The following is a 26,263-nucleotide window of genomic DNA, read 5'->3' on the forward strand; positions in this document are numbered from 1 at the left end:
AAATGAACACATAGAATCTTGTTCCATACATGTAAATATGTAATCTTAAAAATAGATAAAGGAAAACTATATAACTAATAGCAATAAAAAGAAAAGCGAGGGCAAAATTTAAAAAAAGTTAGAACGCTGCTGACTTTGGAGGGAGGCATGGATTGTTACTGGGGAAGCCACGTGCAGAGGATTCTGAAATATTGTGTATGTTTCATTTTTTGACCTGTATGACTACTTTAAGATGAATCTTAACATCTACTTCTGAAACTATTCAGAAACCCCCCCGTTTTTTTTTTCCTGTTCAGATGAGTAACGTGCCCATGTTGTAACAAGAAATTAGGGAGGCACATCTTATACATGAGCCTGAAAACCCAATCCTCACACTTACGAACTACAAAAGGATCTAGAAAGTAGCTTTTCAAGCAGTAAACGAATATTCAGTTTGTGGTATTGTTTTAATTAAATTGCATCATCAACTTTGACCAAAGCTTCTCAAAGAGGAAGTAATCCTTTCTTTGTATGAGTTTCTATTCGTGAGGAAGGAAGCTTAATAACTTGGCACTATCACTAACACAGGACCTTTTGCTGGCAAAGTGAGCATCTATTTAGTACCGGAACTGTGCAGTAAGGTGAAAAGAGAAAAAAGCAACAGCTAAAAGTGCCGAGAAATCATTGTTCTCACACGCTAACGTAAAATGGTAAAATTTGACTCCTCCACATTTTTAACTGTTTATGCTGAGCTGATTTTCGTGTTTTGAAAAGTTGTGAAAACGGTACAGAGAATTCCTGCAAATCCTTCAATGAACTCTCCTAGTGTTATTCTCTTATATAACCACAGCATAATGTTCAAAGCCAGGAAATCAATATTGGTGCAATACTGCTGATTTCACCATACATTTTAAAAATAATAATTTATTCAGAATTCTTTTGTATAATTCGCGGTCATTTGGATTTTCTTTTTGTGAAGTTTACTGCTATGAATGTGTGTCTCTCTATACTCCTATGTTGAGATTGAATCGCCAGTGTGATGATATCCTGAGATAAGGCCTGTGGGAGGTGATGAGGTAATGAGAGTAAAGCCCTCATGAATGGGATCGGTGCCCTTATGAAAAAGGCCCCAGGGTTCGCCTTCAGCATGTGAGGACACGCCCAAAGTCCCCATTTCTACAAAGCGGGAAGTGGGCCCTTACCAGACACCTAATCTGCCAGTGCCCTGATCTTGGACTTCCCACCCTCCAGGACTGTGAGAAATGAATCTCTCGAAGTGGTATTTTGTTTATTTGTGCTACAGCAGCCTGAATTGACTAAGATATCAACTCAGATCATTGGTGAATTTTTCTATTGAGTTGTCTAATTTCCTTCTAATTACATTTATAGTTCCCTTACAGTCTTTATTCAATGAGAATCATTTTCAAAATATCATTTATTTTAAATAACAATGATAAACCCATATATATATTTTTTGAGACAGAGTCTCACCCTGTCGCCTAGGCTGGAGTACAGTGGCAAGATCTTGGCTCATTGCAAGCCCCACCTCCTGGGCTCAAGTGATTTTCCTACCTCAGCCTCCCTAGTAGCCGGGACATCAGGTGTGTGCCATCACACCTGACTACTTTTTTTTAGTTTTTGTGGAGATGGGGTTTCACCATGTTGCCCAGGCCAGTCTTCAGCTCCTGAGCTCAAGCAATCTGCCCACCTCAGCCTCCCAGTGCTGGAATTACAGGCATGAACCACCACACCTGGCCCCGTGCATGTTATATGTTAATTGTTAACACAATGAATATATTTCATGAAAAGTACCTACATTTTCAAAAACAAAAATCAATGTAAAGACTGACGTCGTTTTGCATTTTTTGCAAATCCCTTTCATGTCTGGCTTAAGGGAAATCGATTTTGCCTAGCTGCTGCTTTGTTCAATTTGTGTGATTTTTAAACCTTTATCCTGTACCCAGTGGTATTGGCAAACCAAAGTTACTCAGCCGTTATCAGATCGATGGGCGTTAAGTTTATTTCCGGTTTGGCCACCATGAATAATGCAACAATTAACCTCCTTGTATATTTACCTTCTGTACTGCTGCTTCTGTTTCAATGGGGATTCTCAGGAGGGGGATTTTGAGGTAAAGTGAATGTGTGTGAGTACAGCTAATGGATGATGCCAGATCGCTTCTATATGTAAGGGTCCCCCTTTCCTCACACTCATGCCAGCTTAAAGGTGGTCACATTTCCTCACATCCATGCCAGCTTAAGGGTGTTACAATTTCTCCAGTTCATAGGGGTAAGGTGACATTTTATTTTGACTCAGATAAGAACTTTTCAAACTGCTGGTTAATTTGAGCAGTTGTTTCATGTTTAGCTTTTTGGATTTGCTTTTCTGTGAATTCTCTAATCACATTCTTTGCTCATTTTCTATTGGAATGTTTGTCTTTTTTAAAAAATTCCATTTGCAAGACTTCTTGCTGGAATATAGATCTTGACTTTTATCTGCCACACGTATTGAAAAATTTACCATCCCTGACCCCTTGGTGCACTGATTTATTTTTGGTATATTTGACCATACAGAAGTTTTTTATAGCCACATAGTCATTTAAGACCACTGTTTTTCTCCACAGCTTTTGGGTTTCTTGTCTTTGCTGAGAAAGTTACCATCACAGCCACACTGTCTGTTTTCCTTTTCTCTCTCTCTTTCTTTCTTTCCTTCCTTCTTTCTTTCCCTTTTTTCTTTCTCTTTCTTTCTTTTTCCTTTTCTTTCTTTCCTTCCTTCCTTTTCTTTTGTTCCCTCTCTCTCCCCCCTCCCTTCCTCCTTCCCTCCCTCTTTCCTTCTCTCTCCTTCCTTCCTTTCCCTCCCTCCCTCCCTCCCTTCCTTGCCTTAATTTTTTCCCAGTTAATTTTGAATTTCCCAGATATATAATCATGCTAATTGCAGATAATTAAGATATATCCTTTCCAGTGTTAATACCATTTTTATGGTTCGTTTTTGTAATTGCATTTGGCTAGCACTCTCGGAGCACTGTTTGCAGTGCGAAGCTGAATTACATTTCTCTATTGGGGCTTCCATCACTGTGTGAGTCATGATAGGAGGTTCTCCTTCCCACCACTAAGGACCTAAAAGCTAGATACATGCTTTCCTGGAAGCCTAGTGGCTAGCATGCAGGTATCTGACTAAACTCACACTGAGACTTTATACAGACATAAAGAAGGGTTCGGTGCTCATTTTGATGCCACTGAACTAGGCTGTCCCTAGGGAAACTTGGAGATGGTTCTTCTTTCATTGATTCCTTGGGTTCTGACCCACTTTCTAAACTTGGTGCTTTAGTCTTTTCATCCAACCTGTCAGCTGTCCAAGGTCCTATGAATGAATTCCTTTTTGTTGCTTAAGTTAACCCAAATTGGTTTCCTTTGCAACCGAGAACCCCACTGTTAGAATGTTGAATAACGACTGTGATAGTTGGGTGCCATTGTCTTGATCCTGACTTTGTTGGAAGTGGTCTGTCATTTGCATTCATGTGTTAGTTCACGCATGAAACACTGAAATCCATGAATTCACTCCTTTACCTCCAGTTGCAATCCAGTACTACACGGGTCTTTGTAGTTTTCTGCCTTCCCATATGTGTAAATCCCTTCTCTGATGGGAAACATCCCATTTCCCATTAATCATAATATATTTACTCGTTTGTTCAATCAACACCCTGAGTGTAACAAGTCCCTCATCTCAGCCACTGCTCCTCTCCAGCACGACTGGCTCCTCATCCTGCTTGGTCCTGCTTCCCACTACCGGGATGCCCTGTGGCAAAGAACTCCACTCACCCTGTTCAAGCTCTTACACCTATGCGGGCCCATCCCTGTGCGCAAAAGTGCCCCCCTCCTTCAGGTTCTGACGCTCCCCTCTGACATCCCTGGGTAGACACCCCTCCTCACTCTGCTTGGAGCTCCCCATTTCACATCACCTCTGCACAGCTCTCCATCTTCTCTGCCATACCTGTTGGCTTCAGGGCTCTACTGATCAGAAAAGGAAAAGAAGCAGTGAGGAAGACAAAGGAAGAGGAGGGGAAAGGAGAACAGGAGGAGGAGGAGAAGAAAAGAAGAATGTGGCCGGTCACGGTGGCTCACGCCTGTAATCCCAGCACTTTGAGAGGTTGCAGTGGGTGGATCATGAAGTCAGGAGTTCAAAACTAGCCTGGCCAACATGGTGAAACCCTGTCTCTAGTAAAAATACAAAATTAGCCGGGCATGGTGACGCATGCCTGGAATCCCGGCTACTCAGGAGGCTGAGGCAGGAGAATTGCTTGAACCCGGGAGGCAGAGGTTGCAGTGAGCCGAGATTGTGCCACTGCATTCCAGCCTGGGCAACAGAACAAGACTCCATTTCAAAAAAAAAAAAAAGAAGAAAGAAGAGAAAAGAAAAGAATGAGGAGGCAGAAGAGGAGAAGAGGAGGAAGAAGAGAAGAAGTAGTTTTGAAAAAATATATATATATTTGGATTATATATATAAATATACATGTGTGTGTATATATAGAGAGAGAGATGGAGTCTCACCATGTTGTTTAGGCTGGTCTTGAACTTCTGGCCTCAAGTGATCCACCTACTTTGGCTTCCCAAAATGCTGGTATTACAGGCATAAGCCACTGTGCCCATCCTCTGGATGTATTTTGAATGTAGAACTGAGAGGATTTCTGACTGGATGTGGGGTGTAAGAGGAGGGTGATAAGGAAGACTCCAAGATCCTCGGCTTGAGCAGCTAGAAAATGGAGTTAATATTCACCAAGATGAGGAAGAATGTGGGATAAGCAGGCTTGGAGTGGGCGTCTAGAGTAAGGTTTGGACATGATAAATTCGAGACACAGAGGACATATCCTAACAGGCGATTAAATGTATGAATCTGGAGCTCCAAACTGAAGACTAGCATGAAGATGTATATTTGGTACTTATCAGTATTTGATAGTATTTAAAGCCTTTGGACCGGATGAGATTGCTTTGGGAATGAGTGAAGATGGCAAAGAGAAGTGATCCTAGGACTATGTCCTTGGGTGGGGGGCAATGTAATGTTTTACATAGAAGCATTTAACTTGCTTTCGGCTTTATTGATTAGGAAGTCAGGTAGGTGAATACAATCCTAGATTAGGCAAATAATCCTATATAAGGGAATTTTTTGGGAAAAGGTATCTATATTTTACGAGATACCCTTTCAGCATCTGATAAAATAATATCATAGTCTGTTTGAATCTATATACCATTTATTTTTTTATTTTTTATTTTTATTTATTTATTTATTTTTTTGAGACGCCGTTTCGCTCGTTACTCAGGCTGGAGTGCAATGGCGCGATCTCGGCTCACCGCAACCTCCGCCTCCTGGGTTCAGGCAATTCTCCTGCCTCAGCCTCCTGAGTAGCTGGAATTACAGGCACGCGCCACCATGCCCAGCTAATTTTTTGTATTAGTAGAGAAGGGGTTTCACCATGTTGACCAGGATGGTCTCTATCTCTTGACCTCGTGATCCACCCGCCTCGGCCTCCCAAAGTGCTGGGATTACAGGCTTGAGCCACCGCGCCTGGCCTATATACCATTTGTTTTAATAGATTTTCTAGTATGTAATTATATCATTATTCATAGATAACATCCATTTGAACATAGCTTCTTTCTTTCTTTATTTTTAAAGAGATATGGGGTGTGTGTGTGTGTGTGTGTGTGTGTGTTTCAGCCTCCAAGACCTCAGAAGGACATGTGGTCCTGCTGTGTCACCCAGGCTGGAGTGCAGTGGCCCCAGCATAGCTCACTGCAGCCTAGAACTGCTGGGCTCCAGCGATCCTCTCGCCTTAGTCTCCTGAATAAGTGGAACTGCAGGTTGTGCCCTCACACTCGGTTTCTATCTCTAAATCCCAAATATTTGGAATTTTCCTGTCCACATTCATAGGGAGGTTTGCCTATATAGCTTCCCTTCTCTGTATTACCTTGCTAGGTTTTTATGTTATGTGATGCTGGCTCTGTACAAATAATTGTGAAGCTCTTTATTTTTCTCTTTCATTTACATTGTATCAGAATTGTGTGTTGATAGTTTGAAATAATTTAATATGATTCTGTCTGCATATATCAAAGTTGCCAACCGATTTAGTATGTCTCTCCTTGAGAATATTTTTGTAGTTTACATGTTCCTGAAAAATCATCAATTTATCCCAAGTGTCCAAGTTATTAGCAAGAAGTTAAATGAAGAATTCCGGTAATCTGCCTCCTTCGGAGAGCTTTCCTCTTCGTTCCTACATTCTTTGGTCCTTTCCTCTTCATCCTGTGTGGTTTTCCTGAACCTGGACTCTGAACCACTGACGCTTGTTTTCTGTGTGCCAAGTACTGTATTTCACCCCTCGAATTCAATTTTATTTTTTCCATTCTCATCATTTCCTCCTTAATTATTTCTGCTAGATTTTTCTCGCTTTGCTTTTATTCTGTCCTCTCGGCATTGCTTACTACAATTTTATCAGAAAGTTTCTTATAAGTGGGGAGCTGCTAATCTACCACCTTTTTTGTTTCATACAATTAATTAAAATAATTTTGTCAATTACTTTTATGCTATGTTGTTTTTCTACTTTATTACTTGTCAAAAAGCTGTGTCGGCAGAGGGAGCTGGAGCATGTCCACTGGGACTCAAATCTCTCCAGGAGTTACGGCCGAACAAGCGAACCTTGTCCAGCAGGGGGCACAGTTGGACAACAATTGGCTCCGGACTCCGCTGGAGCGGGATCCTCCGTGAGAAATGAAGAGGAAACGCGTGGTTAGAGGAGTTGTTTTTTTTTCTTGAGACGGGGGGGCGGGGGAGGGTCTCACTATATTGCCAAGGCTGTGAATTCCTAGGCTCAAACGATCTTGCTGCCTCAGCCTCCCAAAGTGCTGGGATTACAAGCTTGAGCCACAGCACCCAGTCTGGCTAGAGGAATATATACATATGTATTTTGAGACAGGGTCTCGCTCTGTGACCCTGGCTGGAGTGCAGTGGCACGATCTCGGCTCACTGCAGCCTCTGCCTCCCAGGTTCAAGCGATTTCAGCTGGAGCAATTTTTATTTAATGGCTCCGTGCATCTATTTTCCCAGGAGTTACACAATCAAGTCTCTACAAGAGAAGGGCAGTTATGTAAATCAGTACGCCTGGGGTGAACGATGGGGGCGGGTTTACCCTGTAATGGTTTGGTGGCTCACACCTGTAATCCTGTAATGGATTACAGGATTGATTAATCCTGGCTCACCCTGTAATGATTTTGGTGGCTCACACCTGTAATCCCAGGGCTTTAAGAGCCTGAGGTGGAGGATCCCTTGAACCCAGGAGTGGGAGTCTACAGTGAGCTATGATCGTGCCGTCGCACTCCAGCCTGGGGGACGGAGCAAGATCTCGTCTCAAATGACAACAACAAAAAGATAAACAATGGGGTAAGATGTTGACAAAGCTTTGTCAGTAACCTTGTTTTGGCCTCAGCACAGGGGAGACCATCGCACTTGGTGGGGAATGCAGCTGAGTTACGAGGGGCAGCTCCTGCGTCCTCGGGCTGATTGCTGTCACGTGGGCATGCAAGGTAGTTATGTCAAGAGAAGTTAGGCATTCAGATTACTGGGAGAGAGCTCCAAATTTTAAACTGTGACCCATGAATTTAAAATATTTTTTAAATGGCTGAGCGCCGTGGTGGCTCACACCTGTAATTCCAGCACTTTGGGAAGCTCAGGCAGGAGGGTCGCTTGAGTCCAGGCTGCAGCGAGCTGTGATTATGCCACTGCACTGCAGCCTGGGCAACAGAGCGAGACTGTTTCTTAAAAAAAAAAAAAAAAAGAAAAAAAGAAAACACTGAATACAACTCTGAACTAGAGTTTTATTGGTAAATGGCACTGGAGTTACTGTATTTATGTTGCATGGACTTCCAGTTATGCTGAATAGTGAGAATTAAACACTTTTTTCCTAAGGTCAACAAAAACGGGGATGTCGCTTATTACCACTTTCATGCAACATGGTAATAAAACTCCTAGAAGGTGCAATGAAGCAGGAAGAATAAGAGGCACCGTGATTGGGAAGGAAGAAATAAAACATCATGGTTTTCAATGACAAGGTAACATACCTCAAAAATCCAGACTATCCTCTAATTTGATATTACTATGAGAATTTAGCAGAGCAGCTGCACCCAAGGTCAGCACACAGAAATCATTTCTATATGTCTGGCAGAAACATCAGAAAATTTAATTTAAGATACAGTATCTTTAATGGTTCCAAGACCTCTATGCTGAAAGCTAGAGAATGTTGTTGAGAGGAATTAAAGTCCCAAATAATGGTGAGCTATACCATCCTGATGAATTAGGGCATTTGATAGTCTTTTAAAATTTTTATTTTATGTTTTGAAATGGAGCCTCACTCTGTCGCCAGGCTGGAGTGCAGTGGCATGATCTCGGCTGATTGCAACCCGCACCTCCCAGGTTCAAGCGATCATCCTGCCTCAGCCTCCAGGTGTAGCTGGGGCTCCAGGCACGTGCCACCATGACTGGCTAATTTTTGTATTTTTAGTAGAGGCAGGGTTTAGCCATGTTGGTCAGGCTGGTCTCAAACGCCTGACCTCAAGTGATCCACCCGCCTCGGCCTCCAAAGTGCTGGAATTACAGGCATGAGCCACCGTGCCTGGCCAGAACATTTGATGATTTAATCAATTCTTTCCCAGATCGGGAGCCCAGGTGCTGAGGCCTGGGAGTGCGCAGGGCTTTTCCTTCTAGGCCCATCTTGTTATTGGGGGTTCTGGTTACTCTAGAAAGGGGACTGTCTCCTGTTCCGAGTCATGAAGCCAATATGTGAAGCTGACGGTGAGTATGACGCAGCGCAGGCTTCATTTGGCAGCTACAGGACTGGGGAAAGGGGAGCTGGGCTTACAAACCAACTTCTCAGCTGCTGAGAACTGGGAAGCTACAGATATAGGGCATCTCTGATGAAGGGGCTGGACGTTAAGAGCAAGGGGAGGAATATTCGTGTTTTGCCTTGGGAAGGGATGAAGATCTCCTTGGATTCAAGGAGCCACCTCTTTTTTTGGTCTCTTTAGGTCGTTGTCATGGTGATGGTCAACTGTCATGGCACCAGTGGCCGTGCCATTTAGCATAAAACTGGAACATAACGAAGCTAGCGTTTCTTCAGAGGTCGAGTAATTTGCTTAAGAAGGAACCTCAGACCACAGACATCCTGTTTCCTAAAAATAAGCAGAGTTAAAGCTGAGTGAAGATTTGGCTATGGGCTAGGCACGGTGGCTCATACCTAAAATCCCGGCATTTTGGGAGGCCGAGGTGGGAGGATTGCTTGAGGCCAGGAGTTTGGACCAGCCTGGGCAACATGGCAAGACCCCATCTCTACAAAAAATTTTAATAAATTAGCCGAGTGTGGTGGCATGCACCTGTGGTCCCAGCTGCTCGGGAGGCCGAGGTGGAAGAATCACTTGGGCCCAGGAGGTTGAGGTTATAGTGAACTGTGTTTGCACCATTGCACTCCAGCCTAGGCAACAGAGTGAGACCCTGTCTCAAAACAAAAACAAACAACAAAACAAAACAAAATAAAGACATTTAGCTATGTCACGTAGGCATTGCCTTGGGCAACAAAAGGGAGTTGGGGGTTCAGCTAAGTCACACGGGCACTGCAGTGGTAACAGTCTTATTATGGCAGGGTGTGAAGAGCTGTTTGCTGTCAGCCACACAGACCAGACATTCTTCATTTCTGTTAGTGTCTTTGATTTCTAGCACGTCCTCTTTTTTTTTTTTTTTTTTTTTTTTTTAAGACAGGGTCTTGCTCTGTCTCCCAGGCTGGAGTGCATTAGCTTGATCTTGGCTCACTGCAACCTCCACCTCCTGGATTCAAGTGATTCTCCTGCCTCAGCCTCCCGAGTAGCTGGGATTACAGGTGCTTGCCACCACGCTTAGCTGAGTTTTGTATTCTTGCTAGAGATGGGGTTTCACCATGTTAGCCCAGCTAGTCTCGAATTCGTGAGCTCACGTGATCTGCCCACCTTCACCTCCCAAAGTGCTGGGATTACGTCAGCCACCGCTTCCGGTTGCCTTGCAATTATTTTATTGAAATCCAGGTGTGATGCACGGAGGAAAAGGAGAGCGGAACAGGCCTTTAGTGTAAGGTTTTATGTTAATCTGGTGAGGAGCTGGACTTTTATTTTCTGGGCTGTAGGCGCCTGACTTCAGATTCCTCCAGTGTCTTTGATTTTGTTTCCTCTGTTGACTTTGGACGTCCCTAAGAATTATTCCTCAGATAAAATCTGCATCGTGCTTCCCTTTCCATCTGTAATCCACTGTTATTTTATTAGAACCTTGCTGGTGTGGGCAAAGGAAACAATTCTCTAATGTTATGTATTTGTTTCCTATGGCATTAATAAATTACTGCATAGTTAGTGGCTTCAAACCACACAAACGTGGCCAGGCGTGGTGGCTCATGCCTGTAATTAAACAACACAAATGTGGCTGGGCGTGGTGGCTCACTCTGGGAGGCCAAGGAGAGCGAATCATTTGAGGTCAGGAGTTCAAGACCGGCATGACCAACGTGGGGAAACCCCGCTTCTACTAAAAATACAAAAATTAGCCAGGCGTGGTGGCACGCACCTGTAGTCCCAGTTACTTAAGAGGCCGAGGCAAGAGAATCACTTGAACCTGGGAGGTGGGGGTTGCAGTGAGCCGAGATGGCGCCACTGCACTCCAGCCTGGCAACAGAGTGAGACTCTTTCTCAAGAAAAGCAACCAACCAAGCAAACAAAAACCCCACAAATGTGTTTCATTCTGGAGGTCAAAAGTGCCAAATCAGTTTTGCTGGGCTAATGTTGAAGGGTCAGCTGGGCTGCTTCCTTCTGGAGCCTTTAGGGGAGAATCATTTTTCTTGCCCTTTTCAGCTTCTAGCGGCCACGTGTACTCCTTGGCTGCGGCCGCTTCCTCCATCACTGTGATCTTTGCTTCCATCATCATTTAGTCTTCTCCTCTTTTGTATCAGATCTCCCTCTGCCTGTCTTTTAGGGACCCCTGCAGTTACATTTAAGTTCCTCTTAGGTAATTCAAATTGATCTCCAAATCTTGAGATCCTTAATTAAACCATCAAAGTCTCTTTTGCCACAGAAGGTCACATTCACAGGTTCTAGGAATTAGGGTCTGTATAGCTTTGCAATTCATTATTAAACATGCTGTGATTAAATGTCGGTCTTTTGGAGGACCTGTGTCTCTGGGTTACAGCCTTCACAAGGGACTCTCAGCTTCTCTCCATTCATTTCAGGTGAGACAGGAAGTCTAGAATGTGCTGTGCTGGATCCAAGAGAAAATGCCGGGTTTTTTTTTTTGTTTTTGTTTTTGTTTTTTTGAAAATGAGGTGATTCCAGGGCAGGGTCTTAGGCAGGGTCTCCTCCAGCCTAGAGGTGCTTCTGGCCTCTCCGCCATTGACTGGGGCAGCAGCCAGAGGGTGGGAGGGAGAGTGGGGTTGGCTGCACTTGAGTTTCATTCCCGTGGACAGAGCCTGGGGCTGTGCAGAGAGTGTGACCACGAACCCTGTACCTTCCCCTTCACCTGGTGCGTAGTCTGACTCTGACCCTCAGGTCTAGGAAACCCCAAATTCAAGTTCCCCACATTCAAAATTCCCAAAGGGCATGTGTGACTTTGGTGCTCTGGTTCCCTCTCTTGGTTCCTGCCATCTCACAGTTTTGACTGAAAATTCTTCTCTCTCGTCAGCACTTCCATGGTTTTAAGAAGATTTGCATTAACTATCTTCCCTGTATTTTTAGTTATTTTCAGTGGGAAAGTGAGTCTGATATCCAGATCATAGAAGCCCTGGAGATAGTCTCTGTCCCTTTTTCACTTAAGCTCATGCCCTGGCCGGGCATGGTGGCTCACACCCATAATCCCAGCACTTTGGGAAGCTGAGGCAGGAGGATCACTGGAGCCTAGGAGTTCGAGACTAGCCTGGGTCACACGGTGAAACCTTCATCTTTACTTAAAAAAAATTAGCCAGGCATGGTGGTGTGCACTTGTAGTCCCAGCTACTCAAGTGGCTGAGGTGAGTCTCACTTGAGCCTGGGAAATTGAGGCTGCAGTGAGCTATGACTGCACCATGCACTCCAGCCTGGGTGACAGCTAGACCCTGTCTTAAATGCATAAGTATGTACGTGCATACATACATACTCTCATGCCCTTTGTGATGTCACTCAGGCTCACAGCTACAGACACTCTTTGAACATGAATGATTCCACTTTTCTCTCCAGCCAGGCTTTTTCCCGAATTCCAGACCCACAGATCTAACCCTTTCCTTTTCCCTCTACTTACATGTCTAATAAGCTCATCTCACCCAACACGCCCCAAGCTGAGCTCCCGATTCTTCTCTTCTTTTCCTCTTCTGGCACTGGCAGCTTCAAGCCTGCAACTGCTCGGGTGGAAAACACTGGCATTATCTGTGGCCCTTTTCCGTCTCTTCCCATGTGTGTCTGATCTGCTGACAAATACTGTTAACTCCCCCGCTTCTCACCACCTCTGCTGTGTCCTTGCAGACCTGATCACCCTCCTCGCACATCCCAAGCATTGCAACAGTTCAGCAGAGTCTAGTCTCAGGAAAGCAAACAGAGTGATCAGGTGAAAACAAGTGAAATCCTGCCCCTTCTCTGTTCAACCCCTGTCATCACGATTTGCTCAGTGTGATGGTTAATTTTAAGTCTCCACTTGACGGGGCCATAGAGTGCCCTGGCATTTGCTCAAATACTATTCTCAGTGTTCCTGTGAGGGTGTTTTGGGATGAGATTAACATTTAAATCAGTAGACTTGGCTGGGTGTGGTGGCTCACACCTGTAATGCACTTTGGGAGGCTGAGGCGGGCAGATCACGAGGTCAAGAGATCGAGACCATCCTGGCTAACACTGTGAAACCTCATCTCTACTAAAAATACAAAACATTAGCTGGGCATGGTGACATGCGCCTGTAGTCCCAGCTACTCGGGAGGCTGAGGCAAGAGAATCTCTTGAACCCGGGAGGCAGAAGTTGCGGTGAGCCGAGATCGCGTCACTGCACTCCAGCCTGGGCAACAAGAGTGAAATGCCATCTCAAAAAAAATTCTTTTTAATAAGTCAGTTGACTTTGAGTAAAGCAGATTGTCCTCCTCAGGATGGGCGAGCCTTGACCAGTCAGTCGAAGGCCTGGCTAGAGCAAAGAGGCTGGCCCTCCTATGAGGAAGGGGAACTCCTTTTGCCTGACTACCTGCAAGCCTGGACCTGAGTTTCCTCCTGCCTTTGGACTTGAGCTGAAACTTTGGCTCTTCCTGGATCTCCAGCCTGGAAGCTTGCGGACTGGAGCTACACTTTCAGCTCTCCCAGGTCTCCAGCTTGCTGACTCAGGATCTTGGGACTCGTCTGCTTCCATAATTGTGTGAGCCAATCTCTTATAATAAATATGTCCACACCCACACCCACTCATCCCCCACAACAGCACACACACACCCCACTGGTTCTGTTTCTCTGGAGAACCCTGGCGGATGCACTCAGCAGAAGTCAAGATTTTGTTTTCAGTTTGAAAGCGGGTACTGCTTATTAACTGACCAGATTAGAAAAGTAATCGTGGTAGACACCTTAGTTTATTCAAAGCCTGTCGATCTGGTCCTCCCTCTTGCCAGCATCTCCACCTTCTACAAAATGGGTTGTCTCTTTCCTCATTCTTCCTTGTGGGGAGGATAATTTGAAGGGCCACAGGAAGTTATTTGCTTCTTCAAAGCATGTTCCAGCAGTACAGATCTCATGAATGAGATCCTCCATGCAGATGATGCTATATTTACATATTTATCAAACATTCAAAGCCTTATCTTCTTATTGGTTTTGTCGTAACCACACTTGTAGATTAGTTCAGGTACTGACCTCAGGTTTGGGCTCCCACGTGTTATGTGGTTCCGCACTCCTCAGAGCATGTTATCTGATCCTTTGTTGAGCTTCACAAAGGTTCTATTGGAGAACTGACAAAGGAGAAGCTGCAACACCTTTTGGACCTTTGGACTCACACCATCGACACCTCTGATCCTGATGACAAAGGCCAATGTGGGTTCTGCAGGTGCGTAGAAGCTGCCAGCTTTTCTTGCCATCCTCGCATTCAAATTTCAGTTCCGTGCATCTGCCTTCATTCCCTGTCACGGTGCTTTGCTTATTCCGAGATAAGCTTCCTCCTTGTCTTTCGAAACATCTTTTGGGCAAACTTCCTTCTCAGGTGCACGATCTTCAGCTCTGTGAAATTCCTTAATTTTTTCTTAAGGGTTTCTGGCCCAGCAGGAATCTTCTCCTTCTCCTTCTTCTCCTTCTTCTCCTTCTCCCTCTTCTCCCTCCTTCTTCTCCTCCTCCTCCTCCTCCTCCTTCTTCTTCTCCTCCTCCTCCTCCTCCCTCCTCCTCCTCCTCCTCCTCCCTCCTCCCCCTCCTCCTCCCTCCCCCTCCTCCTCCCTCCCCCTCCTCCTCCCTCCCCCTCCTCCTCCCTCCCCCTCCTCCTCCCTCCCCCTCCTCCTCCCTCCCCCTCCTCCTCCCTCCCCCTCCTCCTCCCTCCCCCTCCTCCTCCCTCCTCCTCCTCCCTCCTCCTCCTCCCTCCTCCTCCCCCCTCCTCCTCCCTCCTCCTCCCCCCTCCTCCCCCCTCCTCCCCCCTCCTCCCCCCTCCTCCCCCCTCCTCCCCCCTCCTCCCCCCTCCTCCCCCCTCCTCCCCCCTCCCTCCTCCTCCCTCTTCCTCCCTCCTCCTCCCTCCTCCTCCCTCCTTCTTCCTCTTGGGTCTAGCTGGAGAAGAGAAAAGTGAAGTTCTTTTGACACCTCCCAAATCTCTTCATGATCAGACCCAGGACACCTCCCAGACCTTCCCTCCTCCCACGTTCCCCACTGATCACTCCATGCTGCCATATGGCTATTTTCCAAGTACACCACGTGTGTTTCTACCTTGGGACTTTTAAACATACCATTCCCTTGGAATTGACCTGCTTCTGCCCAGATACCAGTGGACTCATCCCCACACGCCCTTCGCATCTTTACTCAAATGTCATGTCTTCCAAGTGCCCCACCAAGCCATGTTGTAAAAAATTTATCAGGCCCAATGATTCCTCTTCTGTGTTCCTGTTTTTATTTTTATTTTTTTTAGAATATATCATTCTTCAGCAGACTGTGTATTTTAATTTCATATTAAATGTCTGTCTTCCCACTAGGATTTTTATTATTTTCTTTTCTTTCTTTACTGCTCTTCACAGAGCAGGGGTACCCTGGGCAGCGTGCCCAGAGGAGTCCCCACTAGGATTTTTGACTTACCTTCTCAATCGAAGAATGTATCCTTTGCTGTATCTCCAGCTCCTAAAACAGGGGGCCTGGTGCACCACAGGGGCCCATGAAGCATCTGTTGAATGGGTGAATTGTCAGGGCCAGGCACGGTCCTCAGCACTTTACACAGGACCCCTCACTGAATCCCCACACAGCAATTCTAGTATGGTCTGTATTTTTCAGCTGAGCAAACTGAGGCACAGAGAGGGTACGTAACTTTTGTAAAGTCTGACAGCTGGTAGGTGAGGGTTCACACTTGGCATTCCATGTCCTCAACTTCTAAATTTCAAATGCCTGGCTCACATGCCTCACCTGGGTGTCAGCACCAGGGCTGGAGTCTGATGCTGCCTGGGACAAGGACAATGATGAGATCAGGGACCCAAATCCAAGGGGTGGTGGGAACCGCATCTCTCTTGACTGCTAAGGACCCGGTCACGTCCACCTGACGTGTCCGTCCCTGAGAACTTGGCTTCCCTCTGGAAAGAGGAAAGTCTTCCCCACCTGAAACCCCCAGCCTTCTCTTACCACAGCGCCTACCATGTCATAAAGAATTTATTCTCCCATCTCTCTGAGGGTCCAGAGGCCCTGACTCCCACGGAGCTGGCCAGGTGGTGTTCTTCCTGTGTAGACAATGGTGCACAAGGAAAGTGCTCCAGCTATGGGACCTGGGGACCTCAGGAGTCTAGACTTACAAGTCTGGACAAGCCCCTCTGGGGAGCTCAGGATCTTCACCTGCGGTGTCCAGTGGGGGTGGGAGGAGGATGGTTTCCAAGCCTCCGCCTCACCCGACAGCACGTGGTGCTCGAGTTCCCCTTCTGGGAATGACCACAGCTTTCACTCACCCACCGGCTTCCTGTTGGGGCTTTCTCAGCCCCACCCCACATTTGGACATTTGAGGCATTTCCTTCCCTGACAGAGGGGCCTGGGACCCAGCCGGGGCCCTGGCGGAGGCAGACATGCTGCCCCTGCTGCTGCTGGCCCTGCTGTGGGGGGGTGAGTGAGCTGAGGGAGGAGGAACAGGCACGGGGGTGGGAAGGGGGCTGGAGCCGAAGCTGAGCCTCTGTGTCCCCCCAGGGTCCCTGCAGGAGAAGGCAGGGTATGAGCTGCGAGTGCGGAAGTCGGTGACGGTGCAGGAGGGCCTGTGCGTGCTCGTGCCCTGCTCCTTCTCTTACCCGAGGGACTCCTGGAATTACCATGATGAACTCTACGTCTACTGGTTCCGGGACGGGGAGGATGTAAACCATGGTGCTCCTGTGGCCACAAACAACCCATACAGAACCGTGAAGCAAGAGACCCAGGGCCGATTCCACCTCTTTGAGGTCGTCTGGAAGAATGTCTGCTCCCTGAGCATCAGAGATGCCAGAATGGAGGACACGGGAAGCTATTTCTTCCGCGTGGAGAGAGGAAATATAAAATATAGCTACGAAGAGAATAAGCTGAACTTGGAGGTGACAGGTATGGAGGGGCCGTAGGAGAGGACCCTGGGACGTGGAGGCCCCGAATGAGAACAGGGACGGGACTTGGGGATGGGCGGTTGGAGGAGGTGCAGGACTTGGGGCAGCTCGGGGCCTGAGGCCTGGCCACTGTCAGGGTCACACCGTGCGTCCCCACCCCCTGGGACCCAGGCATCTCCCTGTCTCCTCCTCAGCCCTGACAGAGAAACCCGACGTCCACTTTCTGGAGCCTCTGGAGTCCGGCCGCCCCGCAAGGCTGAGCTGCCGCCTTCCAGGATCCTGTGAAGCGGGACGACGTCTCACATTCTCCTGGATGGGTGATGCCCTCGGCTCCCTGCACCCCGAGACCACCCGCTCCCCGGTGCTCACCTTCACTCCGAGGCCCGAGGACCATGGCACCAACCTCACCTGTCAGGTGAAACTCCAAGGAGCTGAGGTGACCACGGGGAGAACTGTCCAGCTCAATGTCTCCTGTGAGTGGTTGTGGGGACACAGCTGGGTCCCCAAGGGCAGTGGGAGTGAGGGGTGTGTGTGTGCGCGTAGAAGAGAGAGAGAGAAAAAGAAGGATAACCTGGGAAAACTGGTGTGTGGGCAGGAAGGACAGCCGTCCCCACCTGGTGGGTTTCTGCGGCCCCTCCTTGGGTACCTCCCGGACCCACGCCCGACCCACTCATCACCTCTGAAGCTGGGGCTGTATCTTTCTATCCAGATGCTCCACAGAACCTCGCCATCCGCATCTTTTTCAGAAATGGCACAGGCACAGGTAGGAAAGACCCTCTTCCCTCTGGGGCTGTGATGGGAGCCTTCTATAAGCTCAGGGTCCAGCACTGGGAGAGGAGACCTTCCCTCACCCTCTGCCCCAAGTCCCCCAGTCCCAGTCACCAAGATCTTGCATGAACAGACCTAGTATTGCTTTTGCCTTCTCCCTTTTCTCCGCTCTCCTTTTCAAATATATTTTTTTCATTGTGATAAAATACACGTAGCGCGGAATTTGGCATCTTAGCCATTTTAAAGAGTACAATTCAGCAGTGTTAAGTTTGTTCACATTGTTGCAAACCGAACTGCAGAGCTCCCTTTATCTTGCAAAACCGAAACTCTATGTCCATTAAACAGCAAGTTTCCACTCCCCCCTCCTGCCACCAGGCACCCACCATTCTACTCTCTGTCTCTGTGATTTCGGGTACTGAGGACACACTGTTCCCTTTTCTCCAATTACTGCCTGCCCGCAAGTCCTCTGATGCACGCCCTGCTTCCTCTCTATCTGATCGTCCTTTGTGGGAGCCTTGAACCTTCTCACCTCCCAAAGCTCTGCCCCAGAGCCCTGCTCTCCCTCCACATTCCCGCGTGATCCAATCTCTCCTTGACGCTGTCCCGATGCCTCCCACGACTTTACATCCAGCCCTTCCTCTGAGGCACAGATCTGCACATTTAGCCGCCTCCCGCGGATGCCTCTGAGCATCCTCCCCTCTAGATCCCTGGGCTGTTCTGGACATTGCTCTAGACAGCGCCCTTTCTCACCAGCTGCTCCGTGAGTCGGCGAGTCTTGAGCCCCTCACTCCGCCAATCATCACTTCTCTCTCTTCCCCTTGGTTCCAGGCCCAGCTTGAGTCTCGTGCTCACCCTGGCCCATTGCCCCAGCCTCCTCCCAGCCGCCCTGCCTCCCATCCCACTTCCCTCCAGTCAGGGGCCTACTTGGCTCCAGCAGGATTTTTCTAGATCCAGCGCTCACTCTCTTTCCCCTACGCACAGCCCCTTACTGCTTTCCAGGATAAAGCCCGAGGCCCTCAATCTGGCACCCAAGGCTCCAAAAGATCTGAGCCTGCTTCCTCTGCCACCATTATCGTGTCTTGGGAGCTCCGGGTCCTCCCTGCCAGGTTGCAGAGATAGGAGCCTCTTCCTTGTCTGCCAGGCTGTCTCAGTTCTCAGCACATCTGCACCTGAGCTGCCCATCCGCTTCTCCTTAACGTGAGAACTCCTCATCTCTCTTTTCTCCGTTCAGCCCCCTTCTTTCTGATAGCCTGACCTGATCACCGAGTCCTCACCCCTTCACCGATGACTAGTCCATTCGCAGCACTCACCACATGGTCTTGTTTTTTGTTTTTTTTTTTTAAACGGAGTTTCGCTCTTGTTGCCCAGGCTGGAGTGCAACGACGCGATCTCGGCTCACTGCAACCTCTGCCTCCCGGGTTCAGGCGATTCTCCTGCCTCAGCCTCCTGAGCAGCTGGGATTACAGGCATGCACCAGCACGCCCAGCTAATTTTGTATTTTTAGTAGAGACGGGGTTTCTCCATGTTGGTCAGGCTGGTCTCGAACTCCCGACCTCAGGTGACCTGCTCGCCTCGGCCTCCCAAAGTGCTGGGATTACAGGTGAGAGCCACCGCGCCCGGCCGGTCTTGTCTTTCTTCTTGCAGCTCAGTGGGAGGAGTCAGGGAGAACTGGGCCTCTCAGCTCCACTCAGGGGCCATGAATCTCTTTCCCAGCCCTGCAGATCCTGAGCACTGGAATGTCACTGCCCATCCTGGAAGGCCAGTCCCTGTTCCTCGTCTGCACAGTTGACAGCAACCCCCGTGCCTCGCTGAGATGGTTCCGGGAGGGAAAAGCCCTGAATCCTTCCCAGACCTCAGTGTCTGGGACCCTGGAGCTACCTGACATAAGGGCTGGAGATGGAGGGCAATTCACCTGTCGGGCTCAGCACCCGCTGGGCTCCCAGCACCTGTCCTTCATCCTTTCTGTGCAGAGTGAGTTGCAGGGCAGGTGCTGAGGGTGGAGAGCCTGGTCAGGTATTCAGGTCGGTGGGAGGGGCTGAGGCCTGGGAATAGCACCTTACCTTCTTCTCCTTTCTCCCAGGAAGCCCCTCCTCCTGCATGTGTGTAACTGAGAAACAGGACAGCTCGTGGCCCCTCGTCCTCACCCTGATCCGGGGGGCTCTCATGGGGGCTGGCTTCCTCCTCACCTACGGCCTCACCTGGATCTACTACACCAGGTAAGCAGGCCCGCTTCTCTCCAGGAAGCTCCTGAGTGCCGGGTGCGGCTAAGCTGTCCTGCCCCTCCTGGAATCAGAACTGGAGTGACTGGCGCTGATCTGAGGCCTGTATTGGCTCTGCAGGTGCGGAGGCCCCCAGGAGAGCAGGGCGGAGAGGCCTGACTGAGCCCCTCCTGCTCAAGACAGAAGCGAGGTGTGAACACCCAGCCCTGCAGGACAGATGCAGGACGTCACTGTCGGCTTCCTTCTGGAAGCTTGCATCCCACTGACTATCCCGTTTTCCTGCCTGCCCCATACCCCATCTCCTTGTCTCCCTCTGCCTGTGAGTCCTGCCCCACCACACCTGCATCCCACCTGCACCCCATCCCCTCCCCACCCACCCTTCTCTTCCCTCTCCATCCCCAGTTCTGTGAAGGGAACAAACTTTCAGTCTTATATCCCATTACCCAAAAGTTACCTGTTTTTTATTTTTTTTATTTTATTTTTTTGAGACAGACTGTGTTGCTCTGTTGCTCAGGCTGGAGTGCAGTGGTGCAATCTCCATTCACTGCAACCTCCACCTCCTAGGTGCAAGCAATTCTCCTGCCTCAGCCTGCCTAGTAGCTGGAATTACAGGTGCCCACCACCGCACCTGGCTAATTTTTTTTTTTTTTTTTGTATTTTAGTAGAGATGGAGTTTCACCATGTTGGCCAGGCTGGTCTTGAACTCCTGACCTCAAGCAATCCACCATCTTGGTCTCCCAAAGTGCTGGGATTACAGGCATGAGCTACAGCGCCCGACCACCAAAAGTCACCTTCTTAACACTTGAGTTTCTGGTCTCCTCAACTTCCCTATCCATGTAGGCACGGACACACAGCATTTGGTTTCCACTTGAAACGCTACCTCGTTGTGATTGTTATGTAATACAGTTATTATAAGATAAGTAAAACTTTTATGAAACAATACGACATAATTGATTTTACTCTTTAATGCCTCTGTTTGTAGAGAAAAAATGTCTTAATCTATTCTTTTTTGTCAGATGTGCTTCATCAAAGGCTGTCGTGTTTATTCATTTTTTGAGGATGCATAATTTAAATAGAAGAAAACACGCAAATCTAAACAGTACAATAGGCCAGGCGTGGTAGCCCACACTGGTAATTCCAGCTACTTGGGAGGCCGAGGGGGGAGAATCACTTGATCCCAGGAGGTCCAGGCTGCAGTGAGCTATGGTTGCGCTACACACCCTCTTGCTTCCACCACCCAGCCTCAACGTGTAGATTCTTCCCAGCCTCCCCACAAATGGGTCTCTGTGCCCTTTCCAGTACAAAGCCTCCATCGTGGGTCCCACCATTCTCTCTTCTGTCCGCGTCGATTTGTATTGTCAGGTTCTGTGCATCATATAACTGGAATCCAACACTATATACGCTTTAGGGTCTGGTTTCATTTGTTCGGTGTGGTTTTCCTGGTTTATCCATGCTGTTACATGTATCAATAGCTCATTTTTAGTGTTGGTATTGTTTTTGCTTTTAACATCGTCCAGTCAGCTTTCTCTATCCACCGGTTCTGCATCTGTAGATTCAACCAGCTACAGATGGAAAATACACTATTTTTGGGATATGCAGGATCTGCAACTGCAGAGGATCAATTTTTCTGTATCTGCAGCTTCTGCAAGACCAGCTTCAAGACCTGAGCATCCTCACTTGAGGTCAGGAGTTCAAGACCAGCCTGGTCAACATGGTGAAACCCGGTGTCTACTAAAAACAAACAAACAAAAAACAGCAGGGTGTGGTGGCGCAGGCCTGCAATCCCAGCTACCTGGGAGACTGAGGCAGGAGAATCAGTTGAACGCGGGAGGTGGAGGTTGCAGTGAGGTGAGATCGCACCACTGCACTCCAGCCTGGGAAACAAAGCAAGACTTCATCTCAGAAAACAACAACAACAACAAAAATAGACCTGAATATCCAATTTCTCTCAGACACCAACGGATGACTAAATTCTATGTGTGAATAGATCTCCTGTTGCTTTTTCAATTTTAATTATTGCAATCTGCTTGAGGTGATATCTTCTTATATTTTTGTATTTTAATTTGCATTTCCCTAATAAGTAATGATGTTGAGCACCTTTTCCTATGTTTACTGGCAATTTGAATATCTTCTGTGAAGTGCTTGTTCTGATCCCTTGCTCATTTAAAAATAAAAAATGGGCTTTTTCTTAATTTTTTTTTTTTTTTGGTTCCTTGTTCTGGATATGAGTCCTTTTTTTTTTAAATTGTGCTGCTTTTCCTACTTGTCACTGTTTTTTTTGATAAGCAAGAGTATTTAATTTTTAGGAAATCCCATTTGTCCGTCTTTTCATGGATATGTAATTCTTTTGCCGTCCGAATTGTAAAACCTTTGCATGTACCAGTATCTTAAAGATCTAATTAAATATTTTTCCCATTAATTTAATTTTAAAATTATATTGTAAAATTTGTTTGTACATTTCAATGAGATTTAATGCATATATATATTTGTTTAACCACCATCACCCCCACAACAATCAAAATACAAAATGGGCCGAGTGTCACAGCTCACACCTGTAATCCCAGCACTTTGGGAAGCCGAGGCAGGCAGATCACTTGACGTCAGGAGTTTGAGACCAGCCTGGCCAACATGGTGAAACCCCGTCTCTACTAAAAATACAAAAAGTAAGCCAGGCGTGGTGGCGGGCACCTGTAATCCCAGCTAGTCAGGAGGCCGAGGCAGGAGAATTGCTTGAACCTGGGAGGTGGAGGTTGCAGTGAGCCGAGATCGTGCCACTGCACTCCAGCCTGGGCAATGGAGTAAAACTCCGTCTCAAAAAAAAAGAAAGAGAAAAAAACAAAATGGTTTCATCATCCCCAATATTTCCTTGTGCTATTCATTGGCAGTCACACTGTCCAGCCAGTCTTCACTTCTGGCAACCACCGATCTGATCTGTCCTGCGTAACTATAATTTTGTCTTTTTGAGAACGGAGTCATAGAGTGGAACCTTTTGAGACTTGCTTATTTGCACTTAGCATAATGCTTTTGAGAGTGATTATAATCCATTCCTTTTTACTGCTGAATAGTATTTTATTTATCTACAAGTTCTCTATTTATCCATCCAGCCACTGAAAGACATTAGGGATGTTTCCAGCTTTTGGTGATCATGAATAATGCTGCCACAAACATTCATGTGCCAGTTTTGACATGAACATATGTTTTCATTTCTCTTGCATAGATTCCTTAAAGGAGGATTGCCAGGCCATAGGGTAAGTTTATATTTAATTTCATAGGGAGCTCTCAAACTGTTTTTCAAAGAGGTCATCCTGTTTTGCATCACCACCGACAGTGTGTGAGGGTTCCAGTGGCTCTGTGGCATCACGTAGAGTTGCTATTGTCACTGTTTCAGCCATACTAATAAGCGTGTCATGTTAGCCCCTTGTGGTTTTAATTCACATTTTCGTAACAGTGGTCAGCATCTTTCTTTTGAGATGGAGTCTCATTCTGTCACCACACTGGAGTGCAGTGGTGGAAACTTGGCTCACTGCAACCTCTGCATCTCGGGTTCAAGCGATCCCCCTGCCTCAGCCTCCCACGTAGCTGGGACTACAGGTGTGCGCCGCCACGCCCAGCGAGTTTTTTGTATTTTAGCAGTTTCACCATGAAACCAACGGGGTTTCATCATGTTGGCCAAGATGGTCTCGATCTCTTGACCTTGTGATCCGCCCACCTCAGCCTCCCAAAGTGCTGGGATTACAGGTGTGAGCCACTGCGCCCGGCCCATCAGCATCCTTCTATGTGCTACTCTGTCATCCATATATTCTCTTTGGTTAAGTGTCTATTCAAATCTTTTGCTCACTTTTTTTCCCCACAATTTACAAGGAAATTTATTACCTCTGTGGCACACAATAACTTAACAATTGTAGTTATTACTAATAACATATACTGAGGCATATCAGAATTATAGGAATCTTGTACAATTTTGTAACATATACTAATAACATATTTATATGAATATAAACACCATTTTACATTTGACAGTATTTCCTGCATGATTTTTAACACATTAAATAAGCCAAATATGTCTTTTTGGACTTTAGGGGACCTAATATCTAAAACATTAATTAGGTCAGAAAGGCATACTTTATAATTTTATTTTGGAAAGTTTGTCAAATGTCAAAGGTTTAAAACACTGGATATTATAAAATAGAATCCCAGGTCATCGTAAGTCATTCATGCATTTAGCCAAAATGATAACTCAATAATTTTCAAAGGATAAAGCCTTTACTTTGATAGAGGAGTTTTAGTTTTCCAAGCAACAAGACCCAGTGTAAACAGCATGAGGCCAACTGAGTCTGTCTCTCTCTCTCCTCCCCTTCTTTTACCTGCCATTTACCCAACGGGACACACGAAAACCTTTTATTATCTTTTAGTATTACATAAAAATCTTTTTCAAAAGAGAAAGCCAAATCTCATGCTTGCATTAGGGCATCTTTAATATAAAAGCTAGCTTTTTAAAGTAAAATTTTATAAATCTACCTAGTTTTAATTAGTTTGACCGTAAGGTAAGGTTTTGATAAACTTTTTAAAAGAATGCCTTACAATTTTTCCATTAAACAGCAGATGAATTCTCTAAGAAAATCCTGTTATTTGGACACAGGGGCCCAGATTCTGGTCCTGCATTATTTTGCTCACTTTTTAATTGTTTTTGTTTGTTTTCTAATCATTGTGTTCTGAAAGGATTTATATGTTCTGGATGCAAGTTCCATATCGATATGATTTACATATGTTTTCTCTCAGTCTGTTGCTTGTCTTTTCATTATTTTACAGTGCATTTCGTAGAGGATTTTAAAATGTTTGTGAAGTCTTATTTATATTTCTTTTTGTAGACTGTGTTTTTTCTGTTACATCTAATAACTCTTTGTCCAACTCCTGGTCACAAAGATTTTCTTCCACATTTTCTTCTAAAGTTTTACCTTTTTAGGTTTTACCTTTAGATCTATGATCCATTTTGAGTTAATTTTTATATGATCTATGAGGTTTGGGTGGAGGTTTTTTAGGCATAGGAATGTCCAATTATTTGAACATCATTTGTTAAAGAGATTATTTTTTTCTCCATTGAATTGCTTTTGCACCTTCATCTAACATCAATTGGCAATATCTATGAAGGTCTATTGCTGAACTCTGTGGTCTGTTCATTGATCTATGTGTCTAGTCCTTTGCAAATACCACACTGTTTTGATTACAGTAGCTTTACGGTAAGCTTAGAATTGGACAGTATGATCCCTCCAACTTTATCTTTTTCTTTGCAAAATTGCTTTAACTATTCTAATTGTTTTCCCTGTGTGTATAAAATTTAGAATCCACTTGTGTATATTTACAAAAAGACATGCTGGGATATTGGTTGGAATGACATTAAATCTATAAATCAATTTGGGTAGAAGTGATATCTATAAAATGTTGAGTTTTCCAATACATGAATGTGTCTCTGCATTTAGTCAGGTCTTCTTGATTTCTGTCATCTCTGTTCAGTGTATTTTTTTTAGTGCATAGATTCTCTATGTACTTCGTTTATGGATTCTCTAATACTTTGTACTCTACATACGTTGGTTATCTGTCTATCTGGTTATCCACACAAAGTTGTATATATCTCTAATTATCTATAGGTATAATTACCCATTTGTATGTATGCATGCATTTCATTTTATTTTTGATCTATTGTATATATTATATTTTAAAATGTAAATTTCAGTCATATTTTGCTAATATATAGAAATGATTGATTGATTTTTTGTACATTGGTCATGTATCCTCTCACCTTGCTCAACTCAGTTACTAGTTCTAGAAAATTTCTTGCAGTTTTCTGTGTTGCCTCTATATAGGGATGGTTTTATTTCTTATCTAGCAATCTGTATTTTCCTTGCCTTATTGTACTGGTTAGGACATCCAATATGATGTTGAGTAAGAGCAGTAAAAGTAGACATTCTTGTTACAGATCTTTGCAGGGGCTAGGGGAGAAATGAACATTCAGTCTTCCGCCATTAAATAAGATATTAGCTGTATATTCTCTTCAGCTGCTCATCTGCAAATTGAAGAAGTTCCCCTCCATTCCTAATCTTATAAGAGTGTTTCCTTTATCATGAATGGATATGGAATTTTGTCAAATGCTTTTTTATGTGAGTTGATATGATCTCGTAATTTTCTTCTTTCAACTCTTAGTATGGTTAATTACATTAATAGATTCAAAACAGACTTGCACACCCGGGATAAACCCCAGCTTGGTGGCAGCATATCCCTCTTTTTAGGTATTGCTGCATTCTATTGATTAATTTTTAGAATATTTTGGTGTCTGTGTTTATAAGGGAAATTGGTCGGTAGGTGGGGTTTTGGAGTATTTTTCTCTAGTTTTGGCATCAGGATGATGCTGGTTTCATAAAATGAGTTGGAAAGTGTTCCCTCCGCTTGGATTTTCCAGAAGAGATTATGTAGAACTGGTGTTATTTCTTCTATAAATGTTTGGTAGTTTTCCTGAGTGAAAGCATCTGGGCATGGGGGTTTATT

At 45.8% G+C, this 26,263-nt stretch overlaps 1 protein-coding gene and 1 non-coding gene across 4 annotated transcripts; one reads left to right on the top strand and one right to left on the bottom strand.

The window, feature by feature from the left end:
• Window positions 1-290: 290 nt before the first annotated feature.
• LOC135276884 (small nucleolar RNA U13) lies at window positions 291-394 on the bottom strand. The gene has a single exon (XR_010344438.1). It is a non-coding gene; the product is annotated as a small nucleolar RNA U13 (small nucleolar RNA).
• Window positions 395-16,189: 15,795 nt separating this feature from the next.
• On the top strand, window positions 16,190-21,915 carry LOC105724256 (sialic acid-binding Ig-like lectin 14). Of its 3 annotated transcripts, none has more exons than XM_064380976.1 (7): window positions 16,190-16,275; window positions 16,357-16,737; window positions 16,931-17,209; window positions 17,446-17,499; window positions 19,218-19,475; window positions 19,585-19,720; window positions 21,363-21,915. In XM_064380976.1, the coding sequence occupies exons 1-7, from the start codon at window positions 16,239-16,241 to the stop codon at window positions 21,388-21,390; spliced, it is 1,173 nt and encodes a 390-aa protein (XP_064237046.1). In that variant the 5' UTR covers window positions 16,190-16,238; the 3' UTR covers window positions 21,391-21,915. The 3 variants fall into 3 exon arrangements, with proteins under 3 accessions (XP_064237046.1, XP_064237045.1, XP_064237047.1); XM_064380975.1 differs by lacking the exon at window positions 21,363-21,915 and adding an exon at window positions 19,844-20,195; XM_064380977.1 differs by lacking the exons at window positions 17,446-17,499; window positions 21,363-21,915 and adding an exon at window positions 19,844-20,195.
• Window positions 21,916-26,263: the final 4,348 nt, after the last annotated feature.

The sequence above is a fragment of the Aotus nancymaae genome, unplaced genomic scaffold, assembly GCF_030222135.1.
Source record: "Aotus nancymaae isolate 86718 unplaced genomic scaffold, 86718_ANA_hifiasm-v0.15.2.pri h1tg000028l, whole genome shotgun sequence".
Classification (NCBI taxonomy): domain Eukaryota; kingdom Metazoa; phylum Chordata; class Mammalia; order Primates; family Aotidae; genus Aotus; species Aotus nancymaae.